At 42.5% G+C, this 21,804-nt stretch overlaps 1 protein-coding gene across 5 annotated transcripts in view; it reads left to right on the top strand.

Moving 5' to 3' along the window:
• The window catches only part of Znf827 (zinc finger protein 827), a 155,969-nt gene that overhangs the window by 46,651 nt on the left and 87,514 nt on the right, over nt 1-21,804 (top strand). For all 5 annotated transcript variants that reach the window (XM_010610930.3, XM_033760061.1, XM_033760062.1 and 2 more), the window contains exons 4-5: nt 1,047-1,527; nt 15,917-16,150. In XM_010610930.3, the coding sequence (XP_010609232.1) occupies nt 1,047-1,527; nt 15,917-16,150 (715 nt within the window). The remainder of the gene's footprint in view (nt 1-1,046; nt 1,528-15,916; nt 16,151-21,804) is intronic.

Here is a 21,804-nt window from a genome sequence, read left to right as displayed (position 1 = left end):
CTTTGACCCACGAAGGTCAGTTTTGTTTTGGTTTTGAGTTCCAATCACTTACGCTCTTGTTTGTCCAAATCACACAACTCCCGAAATCGTTTGGCCCAAATCTACACAATTGGCAGTTTTAACTCCAGGGAGGGCCAGTCCTGAAATAGCAGGGTGGAGTGGGTCAGTGCTGAATTACATTGGCAGAGATGAATGGGGAAGTTACAAGCTTATGAGCACCTGCCAGCTCAAAGCCTGGCTCAGGCCAGTGCAATGATTTCCTCACTTTTTCAAGCACTAAATTTGGTAGTGACAGGCAGAAAAAAAATTCTTACAATTTTTACAGGTATTGTGTGCATGTAAGACAGGAACTGGACTTAAACGTCTGCATTCTTCACTGCAGACAGCAGAACCTGGAGCATGCTGTAGTAGCCACGGTTGGCAGAATTGATTTCCTCTTACTCAGAAGGCTTGGTGAGGGTCAGACCTTGGTTTTTGTCCTGGTTTGCTTTCTTCATATGCACTTTCGTTCAAGTCACTTCTTCTGGGGACTCAGTTTCTCCCTGCCTGTGAAACAGGGATACCCTGGAGGCATTATTTTCTAAGTTCATAATTAGCTAAGAGCACCATTTTGAAAATTGACATTATGTTTGCAAAACATAACTAATTCTCTGTGTGACCATAATTGAGTATACGTAAATTATTAGTGTTGTGAGAATTATTTCACAGGTTGGCTCTTTTCAACCCCATCTGGCAATTTTAGAATTATGCTGGATTTGTAGTGTTTTCTCAGAAGATCATCAACTGAGATTGGACGTCCAGACTCTCAGGAGGATGCTACCCAAAGCTGCGTCCTTTAGTCGACAGTGTCTTTAGTTGTGAGCCTGGCTCTAATAGTGGACTCCTGACCCCCATGGCCCCACTTTGTGATGGGGATTGACCCCATCGTCTGGGGCACACAACACAGATGCCATGTTCCTCTGTGGGTTTTGAGTAGCTTGGCTGTACGACAAGGCATTTTCCAGGCACACAGAGTGGCTAGCTCATTCCTCTTGTTTCTCTGGCAGGTTCATCAGCACCAGGACCGGGGAGAGACCTTCCAGTGCCAGCTATGCCCTTTCACTTCCTCACGCCACTTCAGCCTGAAACTTCACATGCGTTGCCATCAGCACTTCCTGAGGACAGAAGCCAAGGTGAAGGAGGAGATCCCAGACCCAGAGGTCAAGGGATCTCCCCACCTCAGTGACAGTGGCTGCCTGGGGCAGCAAAGGGAAGGAGGAGGGACAGAGCTAGTGGGGACCGTGATGACGTCTAACACTCCAGAGAGGACTAGCCAGGGTGGGGCTGGCGTCTCGCCTTTGCTGGTGAAGGAGGAACCCAAGGAAGATAACGGCCTGCCCACCTCCTTTACCCTGAATGCTGCCGACAGGCCCGCCAACCACACAAAGCTGAAAGACCCCTCCGAGTATGTGGCCAGCAGTGCGGCCGCATTGTTCAGCCAGGACATCTCTGTTAAGATGGCGTCTGATTTTCTCATGAAGCTGTCAGGTACTTGAATAGGGTTGTACTTCTCTCTCCCTCCCTCTATCTCTCGTTCTCCTTTTCTCTACCAGTATTTTCATCTGTAAAATAAACTGGTAGGACTAGAAGCCTTAAGGTCCCCTTAATTTGAACAGTCTGAACTTCAGTGAAGTTTTCTCTCTCCCTCCCTCCCTCTCTCCAACTCTCTCTCTCTCTCTCTCAGCAAACTTTAGAAGTAGGCATTGCTTTGGCTTGAGTCTCAAAACAATAGATTGTTGATTTCCTTCTGTTTTTCTCCCTCCTGTGGGGGTTCTGGTTGTGGGGGGTAAAGGTCATAGGTTTAAAGCAGGTTTGGCCCGGCTGCTTTGTGTGACCTTGGGCCTGTTTAACTTGTCTCTTCTGCACTGGCTTCTCTTAAATTATTTGTATGCAATTCCTTATTTGGAACTATTCAAGTTCTTTACTGTCTTAATTTGAAATACTTTTAAAAGACGTGCGTATACAGAGGTTAAGAAGAAGAAATATGGATGTTTAAAATTTGAGCAAATGATTGTCTTTATGCAGTTTCTTTTTTTCAGGATTTTTGTGTGTGTGTGCAGTTCATTATGGTAAATACACTTAACATAAAATGTATCATTTTGACCATCTTTAGGTGTATAGTTCAGTGATATTAACACATTTACCTTGTTTGTAACACCATCACCAGCTCTATCTCTGGAATGTTTGTATCTTCCCAAACTACTCATTGAACAGTAAGTCCTCAGATCCTGGTGGCTGCTTTTACCCTGTGAATTTGACTGTTGGACGTATCTCATGTAAATGGAATTTTTAAAAGAAGTTCTCTAAACATTCTTTTCCAACTTCCCTAATCCCTTTGAAAGGAAGATGATGTATAAATTATAAAAATGCAATCTTATTAATGGACATCCATCCTTTCCTGTCACCATCAGATAATGCAGATTTCCCCAATGCTTTTGATTAAGTAGTGATGTTCAGCAAGGCGGAGAGATGACGTTAGATGTGTTTTCTTTTGGGATGATAAAGATGCATTATGGGTCTGTAATGCTACTCATTACATTTTTTTTTAAGAGTCTGGTTTTAAATTGTGCAGGAGTTTCAGAGGGTGGGGAAAGGTCGGTGGAGAACTGGTTCTGTCTCTCAGTTGAAGGTGGCAGTCCCCAAGGTGATTTCCAAATGCCATTTCAGTTCTTTGGAGATTGACAATACCCTTTAAGTGGGGAATAATTGGTCACCGCCTTCCTTTAAACAGACTGTGAGTCGCATTTCACTAAATGTCATTGCCAGGTGAATGAGAGGCTCGTTTTCACTCTGAAGTTTCGTTGCTCAGTGACACTTCAGTGGGTCTTTTGGGATGTCCCCTCACCCCAGGTCTTTGCCCCTCCGTAGTAGGACACACTAGTCTGGAGGAATCGGGGATGGAAACTGAGGCATCCTGGAAACGAAAGGAAGAGCAACGGAGGAGCAGGGGAAGCTGAAAGGAAATGTACAGTGCGCAGGCGTGAGGAAGCCTCGCACCTGGCCCGGTCCCGGGACTTAATTGTAGGTTCCTTGCTCCTCTTCTCCCCTGCCCTTTTCCGTCCCAACTCGGGGAAAATAGGATTTTTTGAGACTTCGAGTTTTATAGGCCAAATTATTTTTTAATATAGGTTAGACACGTGTTTCCACTTTCCCTTTTGTGGCCCTGACCCTTGGGGATGTCCCCGACAAGGGGACGATACTGCTTCTTCTTGGGTGGTCTTGCCTAGCAATATGATAGCAAAAGGGACTCTTTTCCTGGGCCCTTATGCAACCCTAGAGAAGAAATAAATGTCAGGTTGGTTCACTTAGCATAGCTTTGAATGGTGGGGGGAGGTGGTCCTTACTTAGCAGAGAGGACAAACTAAGTAGGGGTGAATAACTCTTAGTAAGGTGTGGTTCACTTCATTCCATGACTCCAGGGATTTTGGTTTTTGGTTTTTTTTTAACTCTGGAGGAAGGTTTGATCCTCCCACAAAACACTGGTGTATGATACCGGCTCCTGCTGGGCTCAGCTCTGAGTGCTCCCGGTCAGGCATGAGGCTGTAATTAGCTCCAGCCCCAATCTCAGGGAGCAGAAGAGAAGGCTTTCGGCTGCTTGGAGCCAGCTCTGCAAATGACAGACAGAGGGGCGAAGAAGCCAGTTCATAGGCTGGGCTAAAGCACTGTGCACCAAAGCTTGCTATTGTAATCTGTCTCTTCAGTTAGCTATTGATGGGGAGTTGTTTATGGTTTTGGCACTGGGAGTATTTACTGACTGATCAATTGGCATAAGAAAACAGATAACAAATGCACACTATTTATGCAAAAGGCCCGTGCAGCTATTTTATGGTGGCTTACTAGAGGTCCTGAAACCTGACTTGTGTGCACTGTTACCTAGCAACCTGTTATAAAGTCACCAGGGAGTGAGATGCATCAGTAATTTTTTGTGTGTGTGCATATTTGGATGTAAATGTAAACTTGGTGACTGTGGCAATGCAGCCCACAGGAGGAGAAGATACGTTAAAAGGAAAGGGATACATTTTCTGCAGGAATTTTTCCGCCCTTTTTCCCCACTAACAGTCTGGTTGATCAGACCCTACAATTCATAGCTGCTTTCGCTGTGGAGCCCTACCTGGCCCTCTCTATGAATATGATTCACGGACAAAAAGGCCAAATCCCAGGGAGCTGCGGCTGAGTTTCTAGCTCTTCCTGTCCTCAAATGGAGTGAACTGCTAGTCAGCCTCAGGCCCTGCCCCTTGGTGTCATAACGGCGCCATTGTTCTTGCACAGAATTTTTTTCACTGGGCTCTGTCCGTGCACCTGCTGGTACGATAGGGTGCAGCTGTTTGTGGGCACCGAGTCTGGGAGTCTTTGTGCCAGCCAGATCACTGTCTGCAAAACTGGAGCACAGTGACAAATTCAAGTGTGGAGACACCTACTTGTTTCCAAGAGAGAGAGAGAAAACACTTGATGCTTTCTTGCTTGGGTACTAAGGGGAGCCTTTCTTGCTCCTTTAATTTAAACCTAAGCATAAAGATAACTGAACGGAACCCAAGGCGATTCAAAACTAACTGTGTGGAATGCTGTTTGAAATGGACTCAGAATCCTCCTCTCACCCTCACCCCCATTCGGACGTTTCCTTGGTGCACCTGACTTTGAAAAAAAAAAAAATCCCTTCTCTGAATGATCAACTCCTTCCCCCTGACCCCCGGCTCCACATTCTTGGCCCCTCAAAGATGAATAATATTGCCTACATCCGGGCACCCCAGGGTCAGCACTGCAGTGATGCTCACTGCCAGATTGAGGGAAGAGCAGGGGTCTGCGCCTACTACTGTGTCGGTTGATGGGAACAAATAATTTTGTAGACTTTGCTTAGAGTTTCTACCTGGAAGCAGGCCTCATAGGGCTAAGGCTTTGCGTGTTTACATAGATCTTTCTGGAAGCCAGAAGACATAGGCAGATTATTGCCTGACAGGGTGACCGATCCAGGGGTCATATGCCTGGGGGTGTGCTGGGGAGAGATGCTCAGTCAACCATGGCAAGCTTACATTCCTGCTGATCTCCCACAGCCAGAAGCAGTTCTTAACCTCCACCAAAGGTTACACTTATGGTGGGGAGGAGTTTTTTGTAAAATGCCAGGGCCTAGAAATTATGATTTAATTGGTCTGGGATAGGTCTTAGACAGTGGTATTTTCTCTGCAATCCTTACATGATTCTGATGTGTGCCAGAATGGAGGGCCACTGACGTGCCTGGCACAGTAGTTTTTCCGGGTGGCTCTGAGTTTTCTGAGTTGTGTTCAGCCTCAGACCATAAAGTCTGGGGAGCACAGTGGTACAAGGTGGGTCTGGGACATTTCACGATAGGTCAAGGTTAACGTGAAGGAGAGGCCTGGGGAATCGTATTCATCGAGCTCCTTTGTTTCTCTCCTGAGGCCTTAAGACAGGAGACTTTGTCCAGTGTGAAAATCTCAAAACTCAATTCGGCACACCAAGGAGCTGGGGACATCATCATTAGAAGCCTGCTTAAATGTTGCCCACAACCCCCCTTACATCATTTCTTTTTCTGCAAAGTATACTTTTCAAGATATAAAATTTAATTCTAACTCTCCAAATTATAACCAAGCAGTCGACAGAAACTTGGCACCTCACTTGCTGGCAGGGAATATCTTTTTGTCCCTGGTTTTCCAAAATAAAAAGATAGAAGTCATTTCAACTATTTTTAATTTGGAAACGGGCAAAAAAAAGTTATACGGTCTCCCACACCATATTAATTTCACAAAATTGAGACCAAATAATTTTAACTGGGAGAAGCGAACTCTGGAAAGCAGTGACTTACTTTTAGCCTCCCAGCGTTGTTTGCAAACAAATGGGTGCATACTAAATTTTTTTTTATTTATTCGAAGCTTGGCCGTAAGATAGCAAAGGTTTCCATGCATGAAGGGGTGCTGGGTGTTTGTGTCGGGTCTTGTGGTTTCCCCTCTGCTTTTGGTCGGCATCATGCATCTATTTCACAGGACTGTGTGCATCTGCAGTTATAGGGTGGTTTGGTATAAATGACAGCTCCTTGGCTGGAGAAGCCGGGTCAGGAGATGGCCATTGAGCCAAGTCCTTTTTGCCTGGTGACTCTGATTGGCTTTCTGTGAGGCATCTTAACAAATGAGCTTTCTTCCAAGTAAATGCCAGCCTTGTGCCATTCACACCCTAAGACTACAATGCAGTAGCTAGGGAGCCTCTCCCATTCCCATGCCCGGGTGTGTGTTCCCCAACCGGCCTACAATATTTTTGAGAACCTCCGTTTGCATCTTCAGTTTGGCCCTTCTTTTCGTCCCTTGTGATGAACACACACTGATAATGTGACTAAAATTCCTCGTGTGAGCAGCTGCATGTGGGGCCTTCATGTGCAGCCTGAATGTCCCTTTGAAACCCTGGTTTTATTGAACTTGGTGACTCGTATGAGAGGCAGAGCCGGACTCTTTGCCACTGTTTGTGACTTGCTACTCCATGAGGCTAATCGCAGAAGGGGGCAAGCAGGTGTAAGTGTGTGGGACCTGGAGTTACATACGCAGGTGTTCAAACTTGCAGGGATGGGGAATTGGTGATATTTACCCATTGCGTATTATGTTTACTTTATATAGTGCTTTCTCAGTGCCTTTTAATCCCTTTGAACCTGGTAACAACCCTGGTAATAACAATAATATATGGGTGGTATTATTATTCCCATTTAACAGATGAGGAAGTCAAGAAACAGCTTAAACGTCTTGCCCCAATCCATGCAGCTGATAAGCACCCAGACTGGGATTCTCATCCAGGCGGTGTAGTTCTAGCCTTCCCTGCCCCAGGCTTTGTGTATTGCAGATTGCCAGGTAGAGAAGCAGCAAAACAGGAAGTGGGCTTTGTCCTCTACCCTTTTCGATGTAGGGTTAGCAGGACTCTCCAGGATGGAGGCTTTCTCTGAACATATGGAAAGAATTTTCAGAAGTTTGTGAACCCAGAACCTTATACATGCTGGGCAAGTGCTCTACTACTGAGCTGCATTCCCAGCCTGGAGAAGTCATACTAACATTTCAGACTTCTCTGAGAACATTTAGTATAAACAGAATAGTAACCGTGAGGCCAGCTTACATTTCTGTGGAGCTTTATAGTGTTCAGTATATTTCCAAACACATTATGTCATAATAAGCCTGTGGATGAGGCATCCAAGACTTGAGGTTAAAAAAAAAAAACAAAACTGGAAAAGGGTAATGATCTTTCTTTCCTCACTGCGCTCATTCTTACTTCTAAAATTGCCATTAGAATTTTTTTTTTTCTCTTGGTAAGCCCTTGAGAAAATTTATTAAAGTCTTGTACCTGTAAAACCAAAGCTAAGTCATTCCCTTTCTCAGGGAAGTATGTTTTCGTCTGTTTACTACTGCGGTTGTTATTGCCACTGTTTTTTCTGCTCTGTGAAGAGCTTAATCAGATGTGTTTGCAGGGAGCCAGGCACTGTGCCAACCACTTCATGTAATTTCTCATTTAACCCTCACCACAGCCCAACGGGGTCAATGATATTAAACCTATTTTATAGATGAGGAAGCTGAGACTTGAAGGTTTCTGCTACAAGAAACAGAGCAAAGATTCCACTCTGCTTAACTGCAAAGGCTTGGCTCATGACCACTTAATTAGCTATTACCTAATTTTTATTTCTCAGTTGAGCAAACTGTCTTTTGACCTCCGTCTGCTTCACTGTTTATTTTCCTTGGCTTCAAATCATAGCATCATTTCTAATGCATGCGCTTTTAGTCGCTAACAGTACTGGCCTAATTTGGGGGGTCTTTCAAATGTATCTGCAGTCCATCCTTCAACATGTAGCCTTCACCTCACATTTGCACAGCTTGCCCAAATACACATGTTGCAGATCGCTCCTGGCCCAGCACCCCAGCCCACCCCTAGCCTCCAAAGCGTTTGTGATGGACTGGCAGGTTCCTTTGTACTGAGCAACCAGCACCTCATTACTCTCAAGAAAAATGTGAACAGTCTTCACCACCCTCATTGGGGACATAGACACACCTGTCTCCTGCCTTCTGTCTTGTTGCTCCTGGGGTCTGGGCATTTGAACAGTGAGGTTGCACGTATACCTTCCTGCTGGGAGGAGCTGCAGTGTCATACTGCAGAGGGGTGGGTGCTAGGGAGGAAATCACTGAGGCCACTCATGGTCCGGCATAGCTCCTAGTTTTCACCCTGAGTGAGCCACACCGATGACTGTCATTTACAAACTGATCTGTGAATCAGAACGTCAAACAAGTGTAACAGTCACTCGGAGATGTAATTTGGGGCATGGTTCCAGAAAGGCCTTACAAAGATTTTGTCCAACCTTTCCTTTCTTCTGGATTCTGTGCAGATTATACCATTGCTGTTCCCACATCTTATTCTTTGTGTTAATAGCATGAATTTAAAATTTAAAGCATAGCTTTCTTTCACATATACTCGAGGCTTGATGGGTTTTCCAGGACTGGTCCTTCCTGCTGCTGACAGGGGAGATATCCTGTCTGTTAAGCAGATTACTGCAGATGGCCACTTTTCCTCGTTATGTGCGGGTTTTATTAGTTTCATGCATGGAGAAAAAAACTAATGCATTTCAGAGTTCACGAGGCATTGTACTCTGTTTTCACCCTTGACCCTGCTCTGCATGTGGGCCTTTCTGCCCCCCACTTTGGTTTCTCGTCCACAGTCATGGCTGTGATGTGGGACTGCAGCAGTACTGGTTTTGAGTGTGTAGATCCTTAACTGTAGCCAGGGATTAACCCAGGTGGGGATTAATGAGAAATAGGAGATGGCTAAAATTTCACTAAACACTAATTATAAAACAATTTAAGGCAAATTAAAGAGCCAAGATTTAAAAATATTTAGTTAATGTTTTAAACATTTCATTTGCATACAGTATGTGTAACATTTAAAAGGAATATTCAACTATTATTAATTGTTGTTTAATTAAATCATAGCTTTTCTTAATGATTTCAGAAGGCCATTTTTTTTCCACCTAAAGCACACCAAATTGTTGAGAAACGTCCCAGGTCCCCAGCTTATTCATCTGTACTGGCCAGTGTGGACAGATAGAACAGCTCTGGCTTGCAGTCTGCAGAATGAAACACTAGTTCTGGTTCTGTCATTAACAACTGTGTGGTTTTAAAATGGTCATATTATTCTCTCCACTTGTGTTTTCATTGTTTGTTTTTTAAACAATGAATCCATTTATTTTCAAACTTAAATCTTAAGGGCAGTCTAAATATATAAAGCACATAATGCAAGATGTATTTTTAAGTGTAACTATTTTAAAATTCATATTTATTGTATTTGTTTGTTTTTTCAAATCATGCAATTCAAAAAGTTACTCGAGTGTTATGGTTTTATAGGAATATTATTGACTAGTATATTTCTAAATTCACTTAGTGATTGCAGCTATGAGGAGTGTGGCTTCACGCAGGGAAATTGTGACAAATGGAAACCGACTTTTAACAAATTATCTTTTAATCTCAGGATTGCTTTAATTATATTTACTCTGATGCTTGGAAGAAGATTATAATAATATAAAGTTCCTACTTCACAAGTGACAACATTCAGCAACTGCTCTCATTCCTATCAATAAAAGGCAGACAAAAAGCATTTAAAACTTACGCTATGCACTGGAGCTGTCCACAATTCTGTATGAACTTCTTGGTTATTACCCAGCTAAATATTATTTGGAAAGTGTACTTACTTGCTTTCAGGTCTTAGGTCCTTAATCTGCAAAATGGAGATACATTAAGACCTACCCCAAATGGTCTTTGTAAGGATCAGATAAATTAATCCAGGTGAACAGTCAAGATACAAGTTTCCTGGTTCGTGTTATGATAAATTAGCCATAGCTGTATCTCTTCATATGTCTGTCTTTTCTTTTCTGTTAGCTCTGATCAGAAGCTGCTCCAGAACATATACTCTTAAAATCTATCCTGGCATTTAATTTAAGGCAAGTGTGTCCAAAGGACAGTTGATGATATCTGGAGAAAGTTTTTGTATTCACAGCTGGTAGGAGCTGCTGTCATCTGGTGAGTAGGGGCCAGGGATGCTGGTAAGCATCCTATAATATACAAGACAAGCCTGTCTTCCACAAGTTATCCAATCCAGAGCATCGGTGCTACTGAGGTTGAGAAATTACTTCAAGGCATGCATAAAACTCTAGTGGAACCATAATTGTACACTTTTACATGAACATGCCTAAATAGGCCTGGATTTTTTTTTTTTAAATCAGTACAAAGCCAGCCATTTCCTTATGAATGACATATTACTGCAAGTCTAAGACTCTCGAGATGGTAGGAAAAACTGCATTTGAGGAATTAACACAAGTTAGCACTTAGTGGTCTCCAGTGAATTGGCCTTTTATATGTAACACTGCTGAGGATGCACATTTTAAAATTAAAATCTAAATAAACTAAAAAATAACTTTAAATTTTTAAATAGGTTATAGACATCGGGTGGAACCCTGAAGCGTATCCTAGGGTTCCTTGAAACACTGTTTGAAAATTGTTGACCTGTGGTCCCTTTCAGGTCCAAAAGTCTGGCTGCGGTCAAGGGTTAGGCAGGAAATACAATTCTCACTGGTTTTACTTTTTCATAGAGCAGCTTCAAATTCACCAAACTGCCGAACTCAAAACAGCAAGAGAGCTCTGCGTTATTAATCTCAAGTTAAAGTGTCATTTTCCGTCACCAACGGGATAGGATGGAAGCGTTTGTGTCCCACTCCCTTACTTCTCTCATCCTTTCAGTCAAATTTTCACAAGATTTCTTCCTACCAGAAAATGTTCCTTTCCTTCAGCTGACACTAGCTCTCTCCTTTTTCATTAGCAGTGTTTAGTTCACTCCGTGTCACTTATTTTCCAAAGCCCACGGTCCAAATTCTTAGATTAGTGTCCTCCGTGAAGATATCTGGTGTCTTGGAGAGGCAGGAAAGAACTTGAGTGCATTTTCAGCCAGAAGCTCTGGATCCAGCTACTCTGTAATCTTGGGCCCCAGTGTTCTGTAGCCTCCTGGCCCCTCAGCTTCCTCCCCTATAAATTGAAGATGGTAGTAACACCTATCTTCTGTGACTGGTGGAAGACTCCGTCCCTGTGTAATTATTCAGATGCTTGTGTGTGTTATTACTAACACAAATCATGGTCTTTAAGGAAGTCACATACCACTTTCCCCTGCGGGGAGAGGCTTAAGAAAGCCTCTCTATGTGTGCTGGTAACCATCTTGCTATAAAGAGGGAGTTCTTTGACAACATGCAAACTTTTAGAATGGGACAATTAGAATTATTGTGTCTTGGTGGCTTTTCCACATTTGTCTTCTCTTGAATCGTTTATAAATCCTCAGAGAAGTGGATCTGTTCTTTAAGTGGCTGCCTACCTCCATCAAGTACATGAATTGGAGATGTACATAGTTTATAATCGGAGTGGCTCAGCTCCTAAAATGTTTGGAACAAACAGCGAGAAATGGGATCTCTTGATGAGCGGGGCTTCCTCTCTGTGTTAAAAGTGGAATGTCTGGCAACTTTAAGGTACACAGACTGACATCAAGGCAGGTGCTGTAAAAAACCCTAAAATGTTGAGTTCCGTATGTGCGCAGATCTGCCTGGGTTTGGGGTAGGGATGGAGTAAAGACTATTCAGTGAGTCATAAACTGTTGCTTTTAGCAATTTTCCAAAAGAAAAAGGAGAACATTTTTCACTCTACTTTTCTCAGCATGTTTTTTTATACACTAGCATAATTAAAGGATAGCAATTATTCAATTATATTAATTATAAAATATAGGCTCTATGTACTATTCTTGATGCAAATATTTCTGGTCATTGTAAGAATGCCAGCTGGTCTTCATATTTCTATTTTTACGTTTTCTATTTCGACTCAGATGTTTGGGAAATTAAAACCTGGGCAAATGAGTGTTTCCCACATGTTTTTCTGTTGTATCATTAGCTATATTTACGGGTCCTCATCATATTACAGTTTTATGCCATTCTTGACAGAATGAAAACCAGATAAGTTATACCTTGCAAACTTGTCATCCAGCAGCAGGCAGCATGCTGATTGTTTATAAGTGTCTTCTTGAAGTCTTAAATCCGGGTTGTGCTAACAAAGCAAACTATCTTTTTTTCCTCTCTAAATGTCGTGAATCATGCATTTTTCCTGATGCTCTAGGAGCCACTCACAGGTTCGGAGAGTACCCACTTAGGGACTGCTGTCTGCAGAACTTGGGATGGGTTTGTAGAGTCTCAGCGTTTTATCTCTTCTCTAGCCTCATCTTAGAACGCTAAAATGTTGTTAAATAAAAGATACTACACAAGGATTTTTGAAATGAAATGCATAACCACTCAGTTTAAATTATTCTTTCCGAAAGCGTCAGAGTCACAGACATAACAAACACACGCACTGATTACTCTGCCGTGACTAACTGGGATGCTCTTGGAAAGGATTTTACGAAGGTTCTGGAAGCAAAGCATGGGGAGAGAGCAAGCTTTAGGATGCCGCATACCAGCACTACCCTCCCTCCACCTGCTGGGAAGGGGTTGGAAACTGTAAAGAAGAGAAGTGTGCTTAGTGGACAAAGCCCTTGTAGGAGCAACTGCCCCAATCAAGGCTGTCCCTGCTTCAGAGGCTTTCGTTAGTCCCTGTGGTTTAGATTTTAACGACATTATCTCAAAGGGGTAGATTTTAAGCAATTTCCTTGAAATATTCTGGGTCCCCCTGTAGTAATGCTAGAGTCCAAGTGACTCTTCAGAGACATCTCACTAAGGCTGTCATGGCTCAGAAGTCTGGGTGGCTTAGTCACCTTCCTTGTCACTGAGACACAGTACCTGATACCTGCTTTATTTTGGCCCACAGATTGTAGAGGTTCTAGTCCATAGCCTGCTGGCTCCAAGGCAGAGCGGTATGGTATGGGGCATGGCGGAAGAAAAGGTGCTCATGGCATGGCGGCAGGGAAGCAGCAAGTCAAGGAGCCTGGAAGGAAGATAAAACTTTATCTTGACTCCACCTCCTAACAAGTCAGTTGTCAGCCCCCATAGTCCAGGCACCTTCCAGAGGCTCCACCTACGATGTCATGAGGCTTTAGGTGGACATCTAGATATAAACCGCAATGGTGACGACACTTTTAACCTCACCTCAGAGATATTTTTATCCCAGTGTAACGATTAGGTCCAGGGATAGTGCTTCTGATTGTTTTGGTGGCGTATTGTAGAGTTCTTAGTTTCTGTTAATTACTGGCAATGTTGGAATGTTATCAGATGGAGCCAACACGTTTTATTTATTCAACGATTACATATTGCACCCTTATGCCCAAGGCAGCGTTTAATGCACTTAATATACATCAGCATTAAAACCAGTGCCTTCAGTGGTGGCATACCTACGGCGAGCACGCTGCAGCAGGCAGTTTGTGTCACTGACAGCTCTAAATGGTCCTCCAGCACTGAGTGCCTCCATGAAGCTGACCTAGAAGTTAAGAGAATAGACTATAAACGACTAGCATAACAAATTGGAAAAATGCTGTGGTAAGTCTACTAAGGCTGCTATAAAATATTGTTCACTGATATCTTAAACAACAGAAATTTATTACTCACACTTTCAGAAGCTGGAAACCAAAGATCAAGTTGTCAGCAGGTTTGGTTTCTCCTTTCCTGGGTTGCAGAAGTTACTTTCGCAAACATCCTCAGATGACCTCTGTGCAAATATGTTGTTGTCTCTCCCTCTCTTCTTACCAGGAAGCAGTCAGTCACACTGGTTTAGGACCCCACTCTCACAGCCTCGTTAAACAGTAATCACTTCTTTAGAGACCCTAACTCAGATACGTCCACATTGGGAGGTTAGGTCATGTTACAGTTTATATTTAAATGTCCTTCACGTGATACAGGCAGGGCTATTGGAAGATGACTGGATTTTATGGTGGTCTGTCATTGACTACCTGTTATGAGGTGGGGCCTGGTCAGAAGGGAAAATGTTGATGTTTAAACTGTAGATGTGACCTAGAAGGTTACGTGTTCCTGTTCCTCTCTCAATCCTTTGCTTCCTGTCTGCCATGCTGGAGGCAGCTTTCCTCTGCCCAGGCTCTTCTGCTGTGCTGTTTCTGTGTTTAAGCCTGCTGTACATGGACTAGAACTTCTGAAATGTGAGCCCAAATTAACCTCTCCTCCTTTAAGTTGCAGTACTGGATGTTGTGCTTCAGTGACAGGAAATTGACCACAGTGGGGCTTCGCCATATGAATTCGAGGGGCAGGAGCACAATGCTGTCCATAACACTGTGCTAATAGATGATGAGTATTTTAGAGAGACTGGGAATACAGCAGATGTGGAGGCTGTAATTTTGAGCAGGGTGGTCAGGGCAGGTGGTATTCGAGCAGACTTGAAGGTGAAGTTTTATTCGAGTTTTGTTACACCATGGCCAGAGGTAGATGAGACTTGTGGTGGAGGCAGGTCAGAAACACGGGGTGAGTTCTAACGGCCCAGGGTTCTAATCCCGGCTCTTACACATTTTATTTTAGCCCTCTGGGTCTAGTTTCCAAATATGGTGGCTTGTGTGGACTTGTGATTCCAAAATGTCCTTTCTTAGAGGGGCAGGAGATGGAATACAAAGGACTATGCACCTGTGTATTGGCCAAGAGTGAGAGGTATTTGCTTTGGGGACTCATTTTTAGTTTTTTGTTTGTTAAAATGGAATGGGCCAACAGCTCACTCTAAGAAGCGGTACCAAGAGTTGTGTATTGGATGAGATCCTCTCTCCAAAGACAATCATGTGCAGTATAACCCATATACAGTTCTGACAACACGGGCCCTTGAAGGGGAGCCAGCAGCCTGTGACAGTGAAGTAGGCAAAGAGAGTGAGCTCATCTCTTCCTTCCGGTTGTGCCCGTGGTAGTGTGTGGAGCAGTGGGGAAGGCCTGGCGTAGTGCAGCTGAGCCACAGTATCCATCCCATAACCAGCCAGTTAGCTCTGCCCAGACCACACACTCCACACCAGCCAACCATGCTAAAAATGGAACGAGGACAGTAGCTGGAAAACTGGTGAAACCAGAATAAAACCATGGACTTTAGATCATAGCAATGGGAATTTCTTAGTTTTGTTTTTGTTTGGGGGGGTGGTTTTTTGTTTTGTTTTGTTTTTCCTAACAAATGCACAGTGGTTACGTAAGTTGTTAACCTTAGCGAATGCTGGGTGAAGGCCATGTGGGAACCCTGCAACTTCTCTGTAAATCCAAAAATCATTCCAAAATTTAAAACACATTGTTTTTCTTTAAAGAAGCCCGTCTGGGCTTGGGTAATGGCTTGGGCTGCTGACACGGCACACGATGGCAAGTTCACGCCCTGCTGTGCTGGGGTCAGTAGTGCCCATTTCTGTTAAGGCAAGAGTGGTGTATCTTTCTCTAGCCTTGAGCTTTTCCCACTGGAAAATTCTCCATCCTTAATTTACCACCTGACCCAGGTTTTGGCTTTGGGCATTGCCTCTGACTGTTGTTTTCATTCAGTATTTGATGGTAGAATAATTGCCTGAAAGTTGTTATTCTATGATAGGATCAGGCAGAGAGTGCTAGTAGGTCAGGGAGGCAGCGGCACACACAGGAAAGAAGACATTTGAGGAAACCAAAGAAAGTAGGCCCACTTTGGAGGGGCAGCAGCACTTCTTTAAATGTTCTAGGTTCAAAAGACCCTGAAGCCCACACCCTTCAGAGTCGGAGGCTCAGGGGATGCATTGTATTTTTGTGCTGAGAGCTCGGCCACTTTTGGCCAGGTTGATGTTCGTCTGGCTATTAGCACAAAGCGACCATGTGTTCCATACTTTGAAGTACGGTGGTAGCTCAGAGGGGCGCGGCCTTTGATCTATGTTTATATAATCCTTTTTTTTTTTTCCCTTTCGACAGCTGCAAATCAGAAGGAGCCCATGAATCTTAATTTTAAAGTGAAAGAGGAGCCCAGGGAAGAGGAGGCCCTAAGCACGACCTTGCCTCGGTCCAGCTACGTGTTCAGCCCAGAGCCTGAAGTGGCAGCGCCGAGCATCTCTGAGGACTCGCTGAAGCCCCAGGAGGGGAAGGCGAGTGTGCTGCGGCGGGACATGTCGGTCAAAGCTGCGTCCGAACTTCTCATGAAACTCTCAGGTACCAGATATATTCTGAAATATTCATATTCCGGTCACTTCACCTGCAAGCCACTGAACAACTTCCTGCAAGGGTTGTAATCATCTCCATGATGAGAAATTATAGTATCCTGGTAAATTCAAGGAATGGTCAGATTAGTTGGCTTAAATACCCGTGTGGCATTATGAGTTTATTTCTATCAATTGTGTCCCCATGTTATGAAATCCAGCTTTCTTTACCTGAGTATTACTGCCAGTGGTTGGAAACCACTGCTGGTTTCCAAGATGCTATAGGAAATAATTTTGAATGGGTTATAATGACATTCTCAGCCTTTCTGCTAATTGATCAAAATATCTATTCTTGCCTAATAAAGGGCCTTGTGTTTTTTAATGTGTATTTATACTATGCTGTGTAAAGACCATTAGAAATATTTTTATTAACTTGATAAGCAGATGAGATGGCATTTGAAGTAATTACCAACAGAGTAGCAATAAGAGATTATAATGATAGAGAATTTCCTAATGTAGTACCACAATAATTAATCTGTTCTTAAGAGGAATGAGTAATTTTACTGGTATCTAACTGTAATCTCAACCTATTAAGTATAGGAGAAATGAAACTTGTGCAATTTGGATTTCTTTCTCCACTCAGTCTATCTGGCCCATTCCCTCTGCAACAGGTAAAAAATATAGTGTATTTTAAATGCCAGGGTATGACTTTCAGAACATAGAAAGAAAAGCTGTGTCGATAATAATACTTGTCAAGTCATATCCCTCCCTCACTGCCTCCTAAAGGTAATTTTTAGAAACTATATTTAAAATGCTAATATGAATCAAAAGCTGTTTTTAGTTTGGAACTTGCTGTGCTTGGAGGATGAAAGCAGAAAATGCATTAGTGAGATTCTTCTGTGATCTGTGATTTCATCAGCAATTCTGACTGCGTTTCTGGTTGACTAGTAGGTTGGAAAGTAAGAAATTAATAGTGATTTACTTAGAGCCATTATATCAGAGCAGTTGAAATTCCTGCATTTGCCAGTTGGTGGGGTTAAGAATTCCTGTCTTTGATGTTCACTCAGAGCACACTAGAACTTCGGGGGAACGTGATTTGTTAGAGATAGAGCATGATAGTCATTATATTCTTATTGTAACCCCATTTTCCTAAACTTGGCAATGAGGGGGTGCAGCTCCTCCTACACAGCTGGGAGGTCTAGCAAGATCCCACTGACTGCTGAAAGCTGGAAGTTTTAAACAGTGATGTACAGGCCAACACACTTTGGTGTACTTCACCTGTCCCTCCCATGTAAACACTTCAGTGACACTAAGTAATTCCTCTTGTGTCGTTTTTTTGTTTTGTTTTGTTTTTTCTCAATACAAAGAGGTCACCCAGCTCTGAATCTTCTCCTGTAGCATAAGCTTTCACTTTTCAGTGACTTGAGCCTTCATCCCACAGTGACTCCTGTCCTCCTCCTGATGGTAAAAGTCCTAGTGTATAATACTCTGTTTCAGAGTTTTCTGTGTAGCCAGTGTTATGCGCAGAGGAAGCTGGTATAATATGTAAAACTGAGCTTTCAAGAAAGATGTCCTTGAAGGAAAATATTTTACCTTAATCCTTTTGCATGATGTGATTAGAGATACTGAAATATGAAATCATTTTTCTAACAATAATGCAGTCCCTCCAATAGAATACAGTTATGCAGCCATGAAGATTTAATGTTTGTGGGCAGCAGCAGTGGCCCTTGTAAATGTGCGCTTTGACTTTGTTGAGTTTGTGTGCTATGGTGTTCAACAAGAGTTGAATGGGTGGTGTGGTCCTATTTCCAAAGGGCATCTGCCTCTGCTTCATGAGGTGGGAATAAAAGCACAACGACTAACAACCATTTTTTTTTTAATTCTGAAAAAATTCCCCAGTGTTCTAAGCAGTAGACACAGGTCAAAGAAATACCATAATCCCTACCCTCCAGATGCCATGGTCTCCCCAAGAGAGACGCAAGATCGGGCAGTAGAATCTGTTCAAGTGGTTTTCACTTGGAACTTAGTACTGCAGTACCCTAGCACATTGTGGTCGAGTAAGTGATGCAGAGCTTTCTAAGTTAGTCCTAAAATAGGCATATGGTTTAAAAACTAATGTCTTTGCATTCCTAAGCCATAAAGTAAGGAGGAGGGGTTACCATGTTTGTGGATGTTAACATTTCTAGTCTTTTTCCTTTAAAGTGCTAGTTTGTAATCGCTTAATCAATGATCTTACAGGAGGAAGACATTAGGTTAAATACATTATAATATATATAATAATAGAAATGCATATATATCTTGTGTTGTCTGTCTTCAAGTTGTAATTTTAAGCATCACTGTTCATGCCCTAAAAGACATCAAGTAAAGGACTTGTTTTTCCTATGACCATTCCTGTCTGTGTATAGACAAGGCAATAACTCATTTTCCAAAGCTTCCAGGCTGTTTCTCAGGGCTGCCTCAAGTTCACCTGGCTCATATCCCCAAAGCTAGCTCGTAGGCATTCTTGTAAATAAGTGTCCTCACTGCTGTCCATCTTAACAATTTCATAGTCTTCTGCTACTCTGGAGAAAATCCTTTTGTCAGGGAGAGCTGGGTGAGAAAAAGACAGGAGTCCCTTCTTGGGCAAGGAAGAGACATTCCCAGACCCACAGAGGAGGCCTGCAACTCTAGATAGTACCACACCCTCTATGTACTTTTTCCTATACCTACTTACCTGTGATAAAGTTTAATTTATAAAGGAAAGAGACTAGCAATAACTAATAAAGTAGAATAATTACAATGAAGTATTGCATTAAAAGTTATTTAAAACTTTATAAATTGTTTACTTCTAGAATTTTGCATTTAATGTCATTGCAATGCACTTGACTAAAGGTACCTGAAACCATGGAAAGTGAAACCCCAGCTCAAGGGCAAATACAACGTGTCCCATGAGTTACTATTACTATAATGTATGAGACACACTTTCCTTTCTTTCAATTTTGACCCAAAGACTAGCTAAAATGTGAAATAAAATGATTTTCCTTTATTCTTACTGAGATTAGAAGCTGTGACCTATAGTTTAAACTCTTTCAGTCTTTTTATTGAACTAAGAAGAGGAAACGAGTCCACAATTTTGGTAGCTTCATTTCCAGTTTTAAATTAATTTATATTCACTCTGTAAAGATGGATGCTTGGCACGTGGCCTAGTCAAATATCATATGAAACCTTCCTACATGGAGATATCTCTGTAGGTGCATCGTTTCCTAATTTGGCATTTACGTTCTGTGAGGAAAACACAGATGAGTTGGAGACTTACCTAAATTTTTCATTAACTGTGTGTTTGGGAAAATAGGAGTTTTCTTCCTTCTTGTGGTTCAAGTCTATTTCCCGTTGTTAATTGGGAAGTTGAGAGCCTGACATCTGGGTCCAGATGTTGATTACCGCAAAGAGAGCAACCGGCTGTGAGGACAGCACTGGAGGTCTGTTACTACCTGTTGTTAGGTGATACAAGGCATCCAAGATCATCAGACTTCTCTGCTAAGCATGTGGTTGCCAAAGATAATTCCCAGAAGTCTTCACTTAAAGAGGCCAAACTGTCAGAGTTCAGTGTGGTAACTTTAGGCAGGGTGAGTTATTAAAGATGCTTTTAAGCTGTGATTCTGCAACATCTGGTCACCTTGCAAAGTTATGGAGTGTTACCTAGATATGACTAATGCTCAGAGTGACACGTTTTACTGAGTTTCTATCTGTTGTGCTTTAGTCACTTAAAAGTTTATCCCCAGCATCACTGGGGCAACGTGCTTGTTAACAAACTGACCATCCCAGGCCTTACTCGGGGAGGTGTCATTTCAACCAGTTGATGCTTGTATTGAGTACGTTTGATAAAGTTGTCATTTTTATATTTCCTGTTGTATCATTTTATAAAATTAGTGAAAAATAAGCAATTTTTAGTCATCCTGTATTTAAATTATTGGACTGGTAAGTGATGAAGAGAGGTTCCTAGACACGAAGAGATGAGAAATAAGAAAATAAGGATTGCACCTACGCTGAATTTGAGAGTAGAGTGGTGGTTACCAGAGGCTGAGGAGAGTAGAGTGGAGGGAAGGCTGGGGAGAGGTTGACCAGTGAGTATTAAGTTAGAGTTAAGCAGGAATAAGAAGTTCTCATGTGCTGTTGTACAGTAGATTATAATAATGTGCTGTACATTTCAAGATGCTGGTAGAAAGGAGTTTGAAAATTTTCACCATAAAGAAATGATAAGTATTTCAGTAGATCAATATGTTTCACCTGATTTTAAACATTATGCAGTGCATGTGTATTCTATGTGGTACCACTTTCATATGTATAATTTCATGTTTTAATATGTCAATTTTAAAAATTAAAAGAATTTAATTTAATTTTGTGAAGAATAAGAATTCCACAAAAATAAGTAGCTGGAAAGTTGGAGCTATTCAGAAACATTAATGAAAAATTAAACATTTAAATTTTTCTAACATGGGAAATAAAACTTCTTATTAGACATTAATTTGAAACAGTTTTATTGGTTTTCTTATTTCTGGGCTCGCCAACTGGATTTATATTCAGTTCTGATTTATATTCATTTATCTCAGCCTTGTCCTGGAAAAAAATGTGAATTGTATTTGCCTGTGTCTAGTAATCCATGCGGGCCCTGGATCTGAACTGTGGTATGGAGTTGAGGATATTGCCTAAATGAGTTGGAACTTCTGCTCTGAGCTGCAAGATTTAGAAGCAGATTGTTGTGGTTTGGACATGGATTGAGTGTGTCCCCCACAGTGTTGGGAGCTTGGCCTAGGACAATGTTAGAAGTATTGGGGCCTTTAAGGGGTGGGGTCTGGCAGGAGTATATGGGTCATTAGAGGTATACTCTTCGAAGGGTTTGAAATAGTTCTCAAGGGACACAGGGTAGCTGTCATGAGAAGCTGTTATAATAGAGCAGGCCTGGCCCTTCCCCAGTCTCTGTCTGGCCTCCTGTCCCACCATGAAATCTCTGTCTTGCATGCACTCTGCCCATGATACTATATCCCTTAAGGGCCTCTCCAGAGCCCAGCCAGTGCTGGCACTATGCCCTTCAATCTCCAAAACTGTGAGCCAAATAAAGTACTCAGCGTGATATATTTTGTTGTAGCAGTAGAAAATGGACTAATACACAGCTAAACACTCCTAGGATGAAATGTTAAGGTGAATTTAACCTGGGGTGAGCTGAAGTACAAAAGAAAGGGACCCAAAGATTGACTTCATAAACATTTTTAATTAGAGTGCTTGTGGTTGGAATCATCAGAAATCCTCTTTGGGCCATTCAGGCAAGAAAGGAGCACTTAATAAAAAGCTCACACATGGAGGTGATTTGTGAGTCCTGTGCTACAGGGATGCATCAGGGCCTGAGTCTTCCATTGAGGCGGGGGCCTGGGAGGCCAGATGGAACTCAGAAAGTCCTCCTGTTGTACTTCTCTCAAGTCCACGTGGTGGAAAGTCCTCATTGTCAACAGCTTCTGAAGTTACTTCCGACTCATGAGCAGCCACACAGAAATTCCTTAGTCCCAATTCCAAGTTCAAGCTGATTGTCTCGGGTCCAGAGGAAACTTCTGTATCTAGGGTCAAGGGCATGATGGAAGACATGGCTACTGTCTTGTTACCCTCCCTGGGAGGAAGAACAATGCTCAGAAATGA

Source organism: Fukomys damarensis, unplaced genomic scaffold (genome assembly GCF_012274545.1).
Source record: "Fukomys damarensis isolate Sample0158 unplaced genomic scaffold, DMR_v1.0_HiC HiC_scaffold_38, whole genome shotgun sequence".
In the NCBI taxonomy this organism is placed as follows: Eukaryota; Metazoa; Chordata; class Mammalia; order Rodentia; family Bathyergidae; genus Fukomys; species Fukomys damarensis.
This window is presented reverse-complemented; position numbering and strand designations above follow the sequence as displayed.